At 43.4% G+C, this 17348-nt stretch overlaps 1 protein-coding gene across 1 annotated transcript in view; it reads right to left on the bottom strand.

Annotated features, from left to right (window-relative positions):
• Window positions 1-17348, bottom strand: part of Cfap58 (cilia and flagella associated protein 58) — a 106375-nt gene that overhangs the window by 51850 nt on the left and 37177 nt on the right. The window contains exons 13-16 of the mRNA XM_075975267.1: window positions 14437-14598; window positions 13033-13179; window positions 5626-5766; window positions 4379-4602 (exon numbers count right to left, since the gene is read on the bottom strand). Of these exons, the coding sequence (XP_075831382.1) occupies window positions 4379-4602; window positions 5626-5766; window positions 13033-13179; window positions 14437-14598 (674 nt within the window). The remainder of the gene's footprint in view (window positions 1-4378; window positions 4603-5625; window positions 5767-13032; window positions 13180-14436; window positions 14599-17348) is intronic.

Here is a 17348-nt window from a genome sequence, read left to right as displayed (position 1 = left end):
GGGGTGATGAGCATGGCTTGCAGAGGCAGAGAACCTACCTCCACCATGTTGGATGGGGCAGAGCCAACAGAAAAAGCCACAGTGTTAGTCCAAGCTATGCCTGCTTAACATTAAAAAAGCTCTCCTGGTCAGCAAATGATTACAGATACACAATAAAGTCAGATTCAGACAAAAATAAACCTCTGAATGGGTCACAGAATGTTTAAAAAATACACATAGGCTTAAGAAAAAAGGAAAATGGGTATAGGCAGTTGTAGAAAGAAATAGTTTTATAAAATAAAACAAAGTCTTTAAAGAGACAGTAAAGGTAATATAAAACAGTACAGACAGTCAAAAGATAAAAGGGGTAAATATTAAAAAGTAACAGAGTAAAGAAAAAATAAACCACATGAAGATGGAATTACACAGAGAGTCTAGATTATGTACATTATTGTGTTTTCTTTGAATTTTTTGACTGCAGAGAGACATTTGATTTTAGGACTGCTAAGTTAAACCAACACATATATTTTAAAAGTATTTTGACTTCAAAATTTGAGTCTAAGAATTTGTCACTTTGTAAAAGGTGTTCTGCTTTTGTTTCTACAGAAGATGAGAAACTGTGGATTCCTTCAGGCTAATGGGGTTTGGTAGAACAAGATCCCCCCACAAAGGTCTCACAAACCCTAAAATACTTTGCCCAACAAACAGCAGGAAGAAGTTTGGAGAAAACTATGCCCAAATTCTCAAAATGATTGTTTATATATCTTGGCTTTCATTTAAAAGGGGTTCAGTATAAGTGGTTAATGGTCACTGTCAATCTCTTTCTAAAGAAAAAAAAGGGAGGATATGATATCAAAATGAATACTTTGCATTGATGTGAACTTTGGTTTATTGATATAAAATTAAGGTCAATTTTGTTATATGTGTATTTCTACTCTTGCTTAAGATATGTTTATATAGTTCATTTAAAAATATAATGTATAGTTAAAAATACAGATTAAGAGGTAGCCATTTATAATCAAACTTTTAATTATGTTAGGTTTCTATATACACAGAGATATATTTCACTTGATAGATAATCTTCAACACTTCAAAGACCTACAAAATATGGAATTTAAATATTTTAAGAACTTAGACTGTTCTCGAAAGTGAGACATGTCTGTTTCTGGTAGTACCAATTACTTCAGAAAGGTTGATGGGCACTGAAGAAACTCATTATGGAATTTTCCTTCAATGTGACAAGGCTAGCCATTCGGGCAAAAAACTGCTCTTGCCTGGACTGTTTGATGGTATGTTGTATAAACTGGACATGCAGGACCCACAGAAAAATGACTGATGACCTTGCCAAAAGAAGGTAAGATAATCCTTCAGGGTCGCTGCTTCATGAAAGACTCCGTCAGACATTCTGCAGGACATAAAAGAAAGTGATTGACAAACTGCCAATATAGGTGAAAGAGTCTTTCAAATTTCCTGCTTCATGAAAAAGTCTGCTGGACACTATGAGCCTGTAGGCTGCAGATGGATGCCTCAATAGTACAGAAGAACTCTGGGTGACTATCCAGACAGCAAGATTTCTCTGTCAATTCTAGAATTTTGGAAGTTGCTTACAATGCACTTCCTGTTTACTTAGGTAATAATATATCCCTTCTGGGATCTTTGATGGAGTTGAAGACATTTATAGTTATAGTTTTCATTAGTTATAATAAAAAATAAATTAGATATAAAATTTAGACCCACAAAGATAGATGATAGAATATTTTCTTTTATTTTTGCCTAGTACAAATAGACTAAATACTGTAATTCTTGCTTGATAGCTGTTTTGTATATGTAATTTTACTATGTTAAAGTTAAAACCCTCCTTTTTATTTAGACAGAAGAGTGGAGATGATGTGGGATTCCACTCTTTATGATGTAAATAAAGTAGCTGCTTTGGCCTATAGCAGGGCACAATAGAACTAGATGGGAAAACTAAACTGAATGCAGGGAGAAAAAAAGTGAAGTCAGGGCGACACCACATAGCTGCCAAAGGAGAAAGACACTGGAACCTTACCAGTAGACCACAGCCTCATGATGATACACAGATTAATAGAAATGGGTTAATTTAAGATATAAGAGCTAGTTAGTAATACGTCTAAGCTATTAGTCAGTGTTGTAATTAGTATAGTTTCTATGTGATTATTTGGGTCTAGGCAGCTGGGAAACAAAAAGTACAGACTCTGTTCATACCAGATCAGGAAGTGAACCCTGAGAGTCCCAAAATACATTTCAGTGTTTCTGTCTCTATAGTAGTGATCGGGGTGAACACTCAACATTGCAACTTCCACACTTGACAGTGAGTTACTGTAGTGCAGGCAACAAGCCAGCATCAATTATGGTCTCTGACTTCCATCTTCACTGCATAGCGGAATCACATGGAGGGCTCCCAACATTTCTTTGCATGGGCCCATTCCCCAGAGGACTTCTGCTATATGGGGTATGGTGCAGGGCCCCCATTTCATAGGTTTGAAAAGTCCCGTGGATAATTTCAATTTGGATATGGAGATGCTGAGTTTGGAGCAATGAAGATATTCTGCCTTAAGTCCCACGACCAGCAAGCATAGATGGCTTTTTAAAAGCCCTGAAGCCCCAGCTCTGTTTTAAATGTGCTTCTAAAAATCTCTGGGCATCTCTGGGTAATGCCACCCTCAGCATCCTGAATGATTCTAGTTACCAAAACCTCTGCTGGAGAAGGAGAAGGGGCAAATGCTTGCTTTGACTCATGCGGTAAAGACATTACGATATGTCCTCATCTGCCATGGGTGTGTGGATTACTAACATGAAGCCATCTCTTTTACTTAATTGCTTCATTTAAACCAATAATACAACTTCCCCTCATTAACAAGACAAACCATTAGAATTAACTGCATGATGCTCACTCATCAGGGAGTGCAGAACAAGCTGCCTAGAATTAAAAGCATATCCTTAACACTTTGCTGTTCTAGAACATCACTGAGAGAGGAAAGAAAAGGTACAGGCTGCCACACATGAGGACTGACTGTGGAGGAGACCCTGCACATTGGGTTTGTTTCTACTGCCTTGAACTGTAATCACAAGCCCAAACCTCAGAGACACTTGCCCAAGGTCACATAGCTGGTAGATAGTGAGGTTGCTTGTCTCCATTTGTTCTGAGACTGTCCTGTCCTTGGAAGGGAAATAAAATGCATTAACAAACTAACAATATTGACAGGAAAGGGTCGAATTTGGTCTTTTTTGTAGGTCATAAAAATAACTCATGGCTGACAGATATAATGACAGCCCTTAAGATCATTCAGCGACTACTTAGAATGAGCCCACTTGTCTGAGCAGCACAAATGGTCGTCTCTCTGAGTAGCAAAGTTGCGAGTGATTTTTCCAGTCCCTTCTGTGTGTCTTCTCTGCATTGCCCATATTTCTACAATGAATATGTACTATATGCATTATCTGAAAGACAAGAAAACTCCAAAAACAAAAGGATCGATCCATCCTTGATAGCAGCAAACTCACGACTCCTGAACATCAGAGTCTCTTTTCCTCTAACTAATAGAAGCAGCAGATCCAAACCATATCCTTCTCCTTGGGTGGCCGAGGAGAAGCTGCACTCATACAGGTCTGTGGGAAATAAGGGAAGTCACCAAGGAATGTCAGCTCTCTCATTCAGTTCCCTGCAGTGGCTCGTATGGAACCCCACAATGGTTTCCCACAGGGAAAGCAGATGCTGCATGGTACAAGATTTAAAGAAGGAAGATGGGAGCTAAGTGGAAGCTGCAGAAGAAGAACTAAGAGTCAGGTAAAAAGTTTGGCCACCTTTTAAGGAAACAGATTTTCAGAGAGTGATAGAATTAAATTCTCCACCTCTTTCTATCATATGTGTTATTCCAAGAAAAAGAGATGCATATGTTAGCAAGGTGGCATTTAAATATTGATGCTTCGTCTTTTGCATGCTACCTAATTAAAGGAATTCCAAAGAACTCACCGAGGGAGAAAAAAATTATGAATTGTTACTGGTTTGTGCTTATTTGTATTTGTGCTTTGATTAGAAATTTCGTTTTGAAAGAGCCAGAGAAAGGTGCTTTAATGACCTTTTTGCTGTCCCCTACACCCCCTGGAGGGAGACTGACCTGTTTTTGTGACACGGCACGAGCACAGGAGAGACTTTATGGAAAAGTTGTTTTCATTCAATGGACTCTTTTATCCTATGAAGTCCATTTTGTGTAATTTGCTTAAAAACTTCAAAGACCCACACGAGGTCCTTCCATGAAGGCTCCCTGTGGACCTCCACAAACCCCTTCCACCTGAGTTTCTTCAGGTTAGCCAACCTTTGAAGAGCCACATGAGGCCCTTTTGTGGGGGCTCCCCGCAGACCTTCACAACCTCCCTCTACCTGAGTTCCTCCACGTTCGCCACGCTCCTGGCGAGGATCCCCTTCTCCCTGCGCAGCTTCTTTATCTCCAGCTTAAGGATACGCATGTCCTCCACCCTCTGGTTGTACTGGGTCTCGCCTTTGTTCAGCACGGACTGCTGGATCTTGATCTTCTCGTACAACAGGGCTAACTCATCATTGCGCCGAACAAGCTGAGACCCGAGGATGTCTCTCTCACTGATGACCTGGAAAGACATGGCCTCTTGGAGTGAAAAAAAAAAGTCTCCCTTTTCACCATGACGTCAGCATCCAACTCATGCACAAATATCTACCCTGTGTCCACACATGCCCCGTGGGCAGCACACTGGAAACACCCCACTAGGTACTCAGCATGGCATTTCTCCCATTGAATAGCCATGGACCGATAATCCAGGGATGCTTGCCCTGAAGCTGTGTCCTTCAGGTGTTTTTCCCAAGGTAAATTTTTTAAGTTTTAGAAATGTACTTATTTTTAGATGCGTTTTCCTGTGCACATGTATCTGTGCACCTGGTTCGTACAGTATCCCCAGAGGCCAGGAGAAGGGAGGGAATCAGGTCCCCTGGTATTAGAGCTACAGACAGCTGTGCACCATCGCTCAGGTCCTGACGAATGAACCCCGGTCCTCTAGAAGAATAACCAGTGCTCTCAGCCCCTGCGCCATTGCTCCAGCACCTCCAACCTGTCTTTTAAAAATGCTTCAGCGTGAATGCTTTTCCGTCAGGCCAGCTCCTGCCCATCACTTCTTACAATCCACGCTGACCAGCTTCTCCAGACAGGACCCTGAGAGCATCTGGATTTCTGCAGTGCAGTAGAGTAGGTGACACGAGCCTCTAAGCTGCAATCCCAGATTTCAGGAGGCTCAGGCAGGGAGATAACCAATTCAAGACCAGCCTAAGCTACATATGGAGACCGTTTTCTTAAAGAATTTTTTTTTAATCCCCAAATTATGCACATGAGTTTCTATCATGTAATTATAGCTGGCATTTATATATGGGCAGCTATATTATATTACAGTTTAAATTCCCTGGAAACAGGGACCTATGGTATTATTGGCCAGCATGTCCCCAGTGCTTAGAAGAGTAACTGATGCCAAGAAGTGGTCATCCTGTGGATGGGATGGCTGATTATTTCTCAATCAACCCAAGACTCTATTGCTGATCTTCACATATGAGCTGCCAAGGGCAATGGACTCACAGTTGCTTGTGGGGCTATGACAAGGCGCTTCTACCTGGTCTAACTCCTTCTTCTGCCGCACCCTTTCCCCGTCAGCCTCGGCAATGATGCGCAAGAGTTTCCGCTCTTCCACCTCCTGCTTCTCAATGAAGTGCTTGGTCTCCAGGGCCTGCTGTCTCAGCTTCTGCAGCTCAGCCTGATAGAGAGTGGGCCATTCAGACACATCGCAATCAGCAGTCGCCTAAGCAGGACCAGTGGGCTGGGTTTGGCCGCATGGTCATGGTTCCTGTGCTTTCCTCTCGTGTCTCATTTAACAGAGGTCCAGCACCACCACAGCCCAAACAAGCGCAGTGTGCCTGTGCCTGCACACCCACAAGAACCAGCGAATCAACAGTGTCCATACAATGGTCCTGGTCATTCTGGAAGCTGTGCCCCAAGAGTTTCCTATCACTCTTCTGTATAAGCAGAGAAGGGGCCTCATTGGAATTCAGCAGCATCTTCCCCTCCCCAACGCAATTCACTAACAACAGTTCAGGAAGAAGGTGTGGGTGAGGACAGGGAGGGTGTCAACATAGACCAACCTCTCTAGTGGTCCTACCACAACCAGCACACTCACTACCAAGAGAAGGTCTGTTATGAGAATGAATTAAATTAGTCAAAAACAGCAACGAAGCATCTCTCACAAAACATTTTGATACGACAGAAGGGTTATGATCTTTAAAAAATTCTTAAGACATCTCCAATATGGAAAAGAAGATGTGATATATAAGTAGCATGCAATTAAGAGGCACATTGTTGAGTTCAGGTAACAATTTTCAGTATCGTTTTTGCTATTTTTGTGTCTGTGAACGTTCAGGTATGTGTGTGCACATGCGTGTGTATGCAGATGCACATCTGTGTGGAAGCCAGAGGTCAGTGTCATATGTTGGTTTCTCACTGGGTCCCAGTGACCCAGTGACCAGCAATCAGGAACCACCTGCTCCTACCTCTTCAGCACTGAGATTATCCATGGATACCACTCTCTATCTCTGCCCGGCTTGCTAGATGAGTGCTAGAGGGTCATGCTAGCATGCTTGCACAGGAAGCATTGCACTGACTCTTTCCCCAGCTGCCCTCCATGTACACAGTGAGTTGAAAACACAGGAAGTCAAAGAAAAAGGCATCCAACCATCACCTAGCAGAGGCCTCGGGGATGCTTTCTTAGGGACCTCACACTTGAATCAAGGTTCATCGGAGGCTAAGGTGGGGTTCACTAGAAATGCAGGAAAATGGAGAAAGGGGCTATTAAGTTAGGAAAGGAGAATCCTTGCCATCAAAGCCACTTCTATCTGTTTCACAGCACATAAGTGACTTACGATATGCCAAGCATGACACTGTGTGTCCCTGTACAGAGACAAAAGGAAACACTTAGTTTAGCCAATGTCACCGAGTTAGTAAATACTGAAGTTAAGATCTCCAAGCAGGGTCTTTTGATGCAAAAGACCTGTGCTCTGCCTGCTGCCTGCACCCAAGAGTTACAAATCAAATAGAGAAGATGAGTAAGACAGTATTCATTACCCGCTGAAGATGACTGATACAGCTACCAACAGCATGAACGTGCCATCTGCTGGGCTAGCAAAGGCCGTGAGCACACACAAGAAGGAGTTTACGTGCCTGCTTGGGATTGACAGAGAAGAATGCGTCAAGTCCTCGGCAGGTGACAGATGATGCCCAGCTGGAGAGGTGTGTGTTGGAGGGAGGCATCCAACAGTCAGGCTATATGAATTAGCTCAGGCAAACTGAAACATCTGCTGTGTTGAGCAGACAGAACAGTGCCCCCTTCATGGCTGGACCAGAGGGCCAGGCTGGGGATGGGAGGAAGAGAGGCTGACAAACAGCTTGGCAGGCCTGGTATGGATCATCTGACTGAATACACTATGAAGAGTCTGCATCAAGGAACCAGCAGTTCCCATGTTAAAGGAAAGAAGAATGCGTTTTAGAGGGGATTCCATCGCCAGCCTGGAAAGACAGTGGGACAGTTGACCAGTCAACTGCGCAGGGGAGAGCAATGAGGGGGAGGAGCTCTGCGTTCCCATCCCTCTAATCACAAGGGTAAAGATGGGAAGGTGGTTGGCCTCCAGTGTGTGTGTGTGTGTGTGTGTGTGTGTGTGTGTGTGTGTGTGTGTGTGATTTGCTATAAATGACAGCACAAGGTTTATACTATTTTTTGTCCTTCAGGTGACTTTTGGGAACCCCGCGCTCAAACTCACCAAAATAATAAAAGACTTGTAAAGCAACCCAACTGAGATCAAGGCCTGGTTCGAGCCTATGAGGGCCAGGAGTCATGAATTGCACACTGCAGCTTACCCAAGCAGTAAGAGACGGTGCACACCCGCTGTTAGAGATGTAGTGTGCATATTAAGTACAACTAGCCACTGTGAAGCCAGGCTTTCTTTGATGGCACTTTGTGTTGTTCATTCATGAAATGTTTTGATTCAGGGATAAGCAAAATGAAATACTGATTGAGGAAAGGTTGGGCCTAGAATTTACCATTCAAGGGGAGTGCCTGTTGGAAAACAGAGTGAAGAACCAGTCTTCTCTGGTTCTATAATCATCTAAGGTGACAGCGAAGACAGCAATGAAATACCTGCTTGGCTCACGCTTCCCTTCATAAAACTTTTATTTTCCCATATCTGCACACTCTCTTCTCTGTCCCTAAGTGCCAAGAGCGGATCAGAATCCATCAGCAGAACAAAATGAAACCCTTGTTATATTAAAATGCAATCAACAGTGTGTAAAAGTATCTGTCTGAAATGTAAAACCAGCCGCGCGTCTGGCATTGCTGGGTACCTTTTTCATAATAGATCAAAATTCTGAGTGGTCTCCTCGTGTCATAAATTTATGGGCTGTAAACAAGATGTGGCATTAGGCATTGGCAGCAAATGTTAGCATCAACAAAATACCTAGAGCCTAATACATTTAGCAGTTATAAATCTGAGCTTCCTCTCAGGAAGGGTGACAGTCGCTATGCACCCAGCTGCTGCACACCTACCAGGCAACATCCTAGGTGGGACTTCAAGTTGCTGCACCTGCTAAATGCACTACTGGTGGCAGGAAGTTGCAGTGAGATGACTAGACACACCCTTCACTAACAATTTTGTTCAGCTTCAGGGTTGTATAATTTTGAAATCAGTACTTATGGACTGATTATCATCAAATATGACACTGGGTGAAAATTGTATCTCAAGAGCCACATTTGGGAGAGTCTCACTGGCTCATGCATGAACCACCCAAGTCTTCAGCCACAGGTGTAATTAGGCTTTTTCTCGTCCGCCACCCCAGGCCTCCCATGGATGCCAGCTCCCCATCCACGTCATTGGACAGAATCACTAAGTGGAAGGATGTGATTCCCTGAGGCCAGTCCCTAATGTGCTACCGAGCTCTGGAGGCAGAGAACTTACTGCTGCATTATTCACGGGGAATCAAAGTGCTGTCAAGCAGATGCAGGATGGCTGGGAAGAGGCGAGACAGCATTGGGGGCTTGTTAGGACAGGAAGGCAGGCATTCCAAATGAGAAGACTCCTTCAGAGTCGATGAAACAAGAGTGGAGTGAAATGAACAGAAGGTTGCAGATGGAGCCCGATCTACAGAGATCCACCGGCATGCTGTCAGAGGCGGGACACACTGATGGTGCCTGTGATCCCGAGTCAGCAGAGACTGGGGCCAGCAGAGAGGGGTTAGGAAAGATGCAAAGAGAAAATTGTTCGGATGAGGGGACTGAGTGGGGTGCAGGTGACCTCCTATGACAACCATCAGTCTGGAGGCTTTGGAAAGTAGTAAGTTGAGTTGTCCTATAAAAATTTCTCTTGTGGGAGCTGGAGAGATGGCTCAGAGGTTAAGAGCATTGCCTGCTCTTCCAAAGGTCCTAAGTTCAAGTCCCAGCAACCACACGGTGGCTCACAACCATCTGTAATGAGGTCTGGTGCCCTCTTCTGGCACCAGAATACTGTATACATAATAAATAATAAATAAATAAATATTTAAAAAAATTTCTCTTGTGATCTACTGAGTCTGTGTGTTTATGTCCCCTCCAAAGGGATTATGTGCCCACATAGTTTTTAGAATAAAAGAAAAATATCTCTGTGGGCAAAGTTACTAGAGAATCTGCTCTTCCCTCTGGAGTTTTAGTTTTCACACAGAACATACTTGCAGCCCAGAGGCCAGTGTGGAAATGTGATTCAAATTCTTAGTCTAAACCGCTCAACAGGCTGGAACTCCACAGATGAGCTGTCATAGTGTTTGCAGGGATGTCAAACAGACTGAACGATAGGTCAGAATTATCCATATTCACAGCACCATGACCGACCGGTCACCCTCAGATAACCTCAAATAAGAAATCAAACAAGCTTCATCCTCTCTCTATTACTCACCCTTCCCTCAGTGAGAAATGCTGGTAACCCCACTTATCCTACACACCCAAAACCATCACCTTCCTAAAACCAGCGGCCAAAGCCCTGAGACCCCCTGTTGGGAGTCCATCTCCAAGGTAGAGGCCTTTTAGTCACCCTTGTATCTGCTCTTTGCCCACTCCGATGCCCAAGCATGTATAAATGCACAGCCTAACTCCCTTTCTCTTATTATGATGTTTCTTTGGTGCTATGTTTTAGATGCCTAATAATGGAAGGTATCATTAAAATAGATACAATCTAACAGCAAACTCGAAGAAATTGGAAGTAAGTATGGGACACTGTTTATTCTAAAGTGAATTCCATAGGAAGCATTTAATTCCAACTTGGACTTCACTATGGTTAATTTTCAGAATTGGGCATCACTTGGGAAGCAGAGATGAGAATCAGTGCCTCCTCCAGGAGAAAGAGATGATATACCAATTAGCAAAGTTTATTACACTGAAGCCTTGCTAATGTGGTCCAAGAGGCCCCTGATGCAGCGGGGTTTATAATGAGATTTTTCCAGTTTGTTCAATGGTAACTAAACCCCATCCTGCTAGTGACTCTGGGATAAAACAAACCGTCCCCCAGCTAAACAACTTTTGAACAAGAATAAGAATAAGAACGAAAGCGGAATAGTTTCAAAATTTGTAAAGTTCTTTAGCTTGCATGAAGAATTCTCCATGCTTTTTCATGAGCTGGAGTGATGGGGATAGAGTCCTAAATAAATATATCTATTACCACATTCTTTTCATAAAGACACTTTTGCCATAGCTTAATCTCTCTCATACTGAGTGTGTCTTAAATTAATTTAATGCAACAGTTCCATTTCCATGAAAACCTATCATTAGAGCGTCAAGGCTGTTATTAAATTAAGAGTACATATTTCAGACTATGGCATCCTAGAATCAAGGAAATGTGGCATTAAACCTCCATGGTACTGTGTGCATGCACACAAGACAATGTCTATCTTTGAAAGCCACTGTTTGCAGAAATTATGGCACTCAGCCTTTGTAGTAATTCATTTGTTTTTTTTTCATTTGTATTTTAATAAATAAAGCTTGCCTGAAGTTCAGAGAGTAACGCAGTTGCACTGATCAACCTTACAGACCAGGCAGTGGTGACACACACCTTTAATCCCAGTAGCCACACTAGTTTGCCATAGAAATTGGGCAGTATTGGTGCATGCCTTTAACCCCAGCCCTAGGGAGGAATATAAGAGGAGGAGAGACAGCTCTCACACACAGTCTCATTCTGAGATTCCTGGAGACAGTATTGCCACTTCGGACTGAGGTAGAGGTAAGAGCCAGTGGCTGGCTGTTTTGCTTTTCTAACCTTCAGGTTGAACTAGTTTCTGTCTCTGGGTTTCTATTCATCATGTTACATGCCTCTGACATGCTCTAAAGATACAGGTGGATCTTATACATCCTTAAGGATTGTGCATATAGATTGTTTACACAAAATTTCCATCGCCCTCTTAGATGTTCCTCACTTCAGTCCCTTGGTCAGGTGAAAAAGAAGGGGCACTCTATCTCATATCATCTTAATGTATGTGAGTGTTCTAAACTAATAGGCTTAAAGGGCTTGTCTGTTAGGATGTGGAGGTACCTGCCTATAATCCCAGCACTAAAGAAGTACACGTAGTGGTTTGGTCAACTCCAGTGACCACATTGGTGCCTAACCCAATTGTCATCAGGGAGCTGTCAACCAGTAACTGATGGAAACAGACACAGACCTACAACTAAACAGTAGTTAGAGTTTGAGGGATCTTAGAGATGAGGAGAAAGGATTGTAGGAGCTAGATAGGTCAAGGACATCATGAGAATACTCACAGAATCAACTAACATGGGCTCAAAGGGGCTCACAGAGACTGAACCAACAACCAGGGAGTCTACATGGGACTGACCTAGGCATGTATGTTACAGTTGTGTAGCTTGGCCTTCCTGTGGGACTCCTAACAGTGGGAACAGGGGCTGTCTCTGACTCTTTTACTGGCTTTTGGGACCCTACTTTTCATATTGGGTCACCCTTCTCATCTTAATACATGGGGAGATAATTAGTCTTGCTGCAACTTGATATGCCATGTTGTGTTGATATTCATGGGAGATGTGCCCTTTCCTAAACAGAAACAGGAGGAGTGGAACAGAAGGGGGATGGAAGGAGGGAGGGAAACTGTGACTGGGATGGAAAATAAATAAATAAATTTATTTTGAAGAAGAAGAAGGAAGAGGAGGAGGGGAAGTAGTAGTACAGGCCAGAGGCTCATGAGTTCGAGGCCAGCCTGAGCTACTTAGGAAGACCCTGTCTCAAAAACCCAAGGACTGGATATAGCTCAATAGTAGAAAGTCTTGGATGTACAAGGGCCTGAGTTCACCCCCAGAATCATTTTTAAAAGCAAATAAATAAGCAAGTGTGTTTTTGTAAGGTCTGTGGAAAGAGGTGTTTCTGGAAGGAGAAGCTACATAGGTCGAGAACCCCAGATACAAAGTCAATCATGAACCTGGTCCCAGCAAACCAAGAGATGGAAACGCTCTAGCACCTGGTAGGTAACAACACTGCAAACAGAAAAGTCACCTTCACACAAAGGAGTGGCAATTAGGGGCAGACAGACAAATAGCATCTTATTGAAAGCCCAGAGTGGAATCTGGGTGTGTTGGGTATGAACACAGGGCTCATCATGGGTTGTGAATGCAAATGGGTGGTAGGTAACCTATAAAGTCGAGGACTTCCTGGGCACTACCAACATGTTAGCTTCTCTTCCACTGAGGCATATTGGTCATAAATGAGGTAGGAGCCATGGGCATCTGCCACTCTCCTCCCCCACTGGACCGGGACCATTTCCTGTGAGGAGACCAAGGCCGAGATGGCAAAGGTAATCTTCCCAGCACCTGGTGTGGGTGGCCTCTGGATCTTAGCAACTGAGGCTACAGGTAACCATTCCTGGTTGCTCTCCTTGCCCCTTGGTGCTTCTGGTGAGCAGGAATTGCATCCGCCAGGAAGATGCCAGCCCAGAGCGCCTGCCCTTAGCCCAGTACCTTCAGGGTTTCCTTCTCCTTTTCGATGCGCTGTTGCTCCAGGTGCAGCTTCACTAGCGCCGACTCCTTGGCGGAGATCTCTTCCTTCAGCTGGTCCACTTGATGCGTCATGATCTTTAACTTTCTCTTCATCTCTGTTATTTCATCCTAACCAAAAGGAAGAGAGAAAGGTTTGGAAACCAGACAGACACCATCCTCTGCATGGAAGTTCAATATTTATTTAAGAGCGCTCTCAAAACAGCGCCTGACTAACCCTGACTAGGCTATTCCTTTGTCTCTTGTGTCCATCAACATCAAAGTACCTTCTAGCAATGACACGGAAGAGTCTCAGGAGACACACAACATATAAACAGTGCACTATGTAGCACAGATGCTCAAACACACACACACACACACACACACACACACACACACACAGGAACATTATCTCCTTTGACTAAAGAAGTTAGAAGCACAAAAATCATCGTAAAAGAGATGCCAAAGCCAGGACTGCAGTTTAAACAAGAAGGAATATATACAACTGCACTCTAAGTCTTGGCAGCTAACAACCAATCTAAAACCCGAGGTAACAGCAGCAATCCTATCTAGCAATGTAAATGAGGCTGCGCTCTCTGTGGGCTGTTGAGTTCTGTCACTCCCATTTCCCGCAACTTGACAGTGTGTGGAAACTGATAGTAATTCATGCAGATGGAGCAGGGTTCCTCAGTATTGCCTAACACTGCCCTTAGAGTAATAGGGAGTTCTTTAAACCTAGGGTAGTAATTCATGCAGATGGAGCAGGGTTCCTCAGTATTGCCTAACACTGCCCTTAGAGTAATAGGAAGTTCTTTAAACCTAGGGTAGTAATTCATGCAGATGGAGCAGGGTTCCTTCGTATTGCCTAACACTGCCCTTAGAGTAATAGGAAGTTCTTTAAACCTAGGGTAGTAATTCATGCAGATGGAGCAGGGTTCCTTCGTATTGCCTAACACTGCCCTTAGAGTAATAGGGAGTTCTTTAAACCTAGGGTAGAGAGAAATCAAAATGTAAAGACACACACACACTGTTTACCTGAGTCTCCACAAGGTAAGGACACACACTGTTTACCTGAGTCTCCACAAGGTAAATACACAAACACACACTGTTTCCCTGAGTCTCCACAAGGTAAGGACACACACTGTTTACCTGAGTCTCCACCAGGTAAGGACACACACTGTTTACCTGAGCCTCCACCAGGTAAGGACACACACACACACTGTTTACCTGAATATCTACCAGGTAAGGACACGAACACCGTTTACCTGAGCCTCCACCAGGTAAGGACACAAACTGTTTACCTGAGCCTCCACCAGGTAAGGACACACACACACACACACACACTGTTTACCTGAATATCTACCAGGTAAGGACACGAACACCGTTTACCTGAGCCTCCACCAAGTTTTTGCTGTACAGGTTCCTGTCTGACCTCACGGCTTCATACAGGTTTTGTTGCTGCTTTAGTTTAGTCTCTGATTCAGCAATTTTCTTCCTGTAGTCAAAAATCTGTATTTCACGGACTTTAATGTCTTCCATGTTTGCAAGGACCTGGGGGAGAAGAAAGTATTTGAACACAGTTAAAAAGCCCATCTGTGCTTATGGGTTTGGGAGAGATGAGGGCTTTTATCTAAGAGTAGCTGCTAGAGACGCCAGCACTCCGAAAGTTGGTGACTATCATCGCGTCTGCACAGCATAAAAGTGAAGAGCAGATTTTACATACACTGCACTAATGCTCGAATTTAAAGGCTTAACACAGTTATTTTCTAAGATCATAAGTAGGGAAGCATTTCCGTTTTGGAAATGTCTACTGTGCACCACATACAAAAATATGGCAGGGAGGCCCTGAATTTAAGATCTTAACATGCAGAGCTAGGAAGTTGTTACAAGAAGACTCTCTCAAATTCACTGTGACGGGTTTTGCAAAGTGACCTTTGTGGATAGCCATTAAACTCTGTCTTGCTAATGCCAAGTCCTTTTCATTAGGTGATCTAGGTAGACTTCATAAAACTACAATGGACTATGCACACAACACTTCCAGATAGGAAAACAGGCCACATCGCCTTCACAAAGATGAGAAACAGGGGCCTGAGACCCCAGTGTGATCTGGAATTCCTCCCCATAACCTGTCCATGAAGGAGAAATTCCCTAATCATGACTCTGCTGCAATGGCCACAGAAACTGACTCTAAAGGAAAAGTTATTTTTTAAATGCCTTTTAAAGGCTTTGGCAGACTGACAACAATCCATTAAATTACAATGTAAATAACACTAGCACATGAAGAGACAAAAATTTTAAGATATTGCGACATTCTAGTGAACTTTCGGTGGTGACAACTGACAGTAAGAGGGTGAGGTGGCAGAAGACGGAAGGATGGGGACATCCTTGAATAGCATGAGCCTAGAAGGTTCCTCTGAGGAAGCAGCATTTTCTAGAACCTAAAGGTGAGAAAGGACCACACACTTTTGCCAGGCTCATGGTCCTGTGGTCCAGGCATGTGCTGCTTGTGACCAACATGTTACCAAGTTTTTTGACTGTAGACACTTTCTTCCCCGCCCCCAGTCCACTTATCTGCCAGCGTGGAATTAGTAGTTCCAGAAAATGCATTTTTCAACCAGCCCCTTTGTAGTGTTTTCCCATCAGGCCTGTTGTTTAAAATATGTAAGCACCTGCTGAGACCTCCTTACAGACAGCTAAAGTGACACCAGGCTCTACTACGCTCTGCTAAGAGCCTTCAGTACACACAAGGCCCCAGTGTTCTTCCAGGAACAATTCATTTCGTATACTGAATAACGAAGTTCTCTTTTCAAAGTAACGAGCTTCTCTATGATAGTCCCACATGCCATAATCTCAATTCAATTCATAAACATGAAGTGAGCACTTCTTTCTTTAAATGAGCCCCCTCACCCTTCATCCCACGGCAGCCCCTTGTCTCCACAATACATAAGGAGGTCAACAACCGGGTGCGTCTGTCTCCTGCTCTTCCTTGAATTCTGATTTTCTACTCAGGTCTACAAACAAACAACAAACTAGGCTGTGACAATAACTCACAGCTGTCGGTTATCTCTACGGCCATGGCACTTTACGTGTTCTAATTCATCTAATTGTCACTGGTGTCCTATAATCCGGAAAACTGAGGTCAAAGGAAGTAATACTTCCAACTGGTTCAACTAGCAAGTCTGCAGCCCATGGATTTCCTTCCCTTTATATTCCTTGCTTGGGGGCTCATTCTCATTCTTTAGACATCTTTCTGTACAAACTTCCCCGCAGTTACCTTAAGGAAACCGTACTAACTAGCTCTAAGTCATCCTCTTGAATATCCTGTAGCACGCATGCGTGCACCATCACACAGTTAACTACCTGACCACTTTTTGCTACCAGGAGCCAGGCTGCAATGACCATTTTGTACAAGGATTCTCATACTTTGGCGCTCTTGCTTCTGGGAAACAGATTCCCAGGAGTGGAATGCCTGGCTCAAAAGACATATATATATTTTTAACTTTAATACATATTGCTAAATTGCTTTCCAAAATGGTTGTAACACTTTACATTCCCACACCACCAGCACCACTTTCTTTAATAGGAAACTACCTTGGCAGTTCTAGAAGAAACCCTCTTTGGACAGACTAGATGATTCCTTGAATGTGCTATTGAATTTGGTCTGTTAAATTTTCATTTAGGATCCTACCTATGGATTTTTAAGTGGTATAGGCCTGCAGTATTTCTGTTCAATTTTAGCATTGGGGTACCTGCTAGTTTCAGAAAGCAAATGAAATGCCTTTCTGTTCATTCATTCACATCCCTATCTGTTCATTCATTCACATCCCAATCCATTCACTCATTCATTCATTCATATCCCTATCCATTCATTCATATCCCTATCTGTTCATTCATTCATTCACACCCCTATCTATTAATCCACTCACCTATTCATTGACTCACTCCCAGATTCCTTCACTCTCTTGCCTCTTTGGTCATTCGCTCAAAGAACACAGACTGAGGACCTGACTATGGCAGGCCCTGTAAAAGCATGATCATTACAAAGAAGAACAAGACACATTTCCCGCCCTCCAGCTTATCTCCAGTGAGTGACCCCACTACAGAATGGATACTAAATGAACGGTTGAAATCAGTGATTAAGACATACACTGGAAAGCCACTGGATAAATTCTGAAGACAGACTCACATATCTTATCTAAGCAGATAATGTTAGCAGCTTTATAATTAATGAGAACTGCCTCTTCTTCTTAGTACTCAACCCTCCCACCCCAAAACTCACGTTGTACACAATCACTGTGAAA

This window comes from Microtus pennsylvanicus, chromosome 5 (assembly GCF_037038515.1).
Source record: "Microtus pennsylvanicus isolate mMicPen1 chromosome 5, mMicPen1.hap1, whole genome shotgun sequence".
NCBI lineage: Eukaryota > Metazoa > Chordata > Mammalia > Rodentia > Cricetidae > Microtus > Microtus pennsylvanicus.
This window is presented reverse-complemented; position numbering and strand designations above follow the sequence as displayed.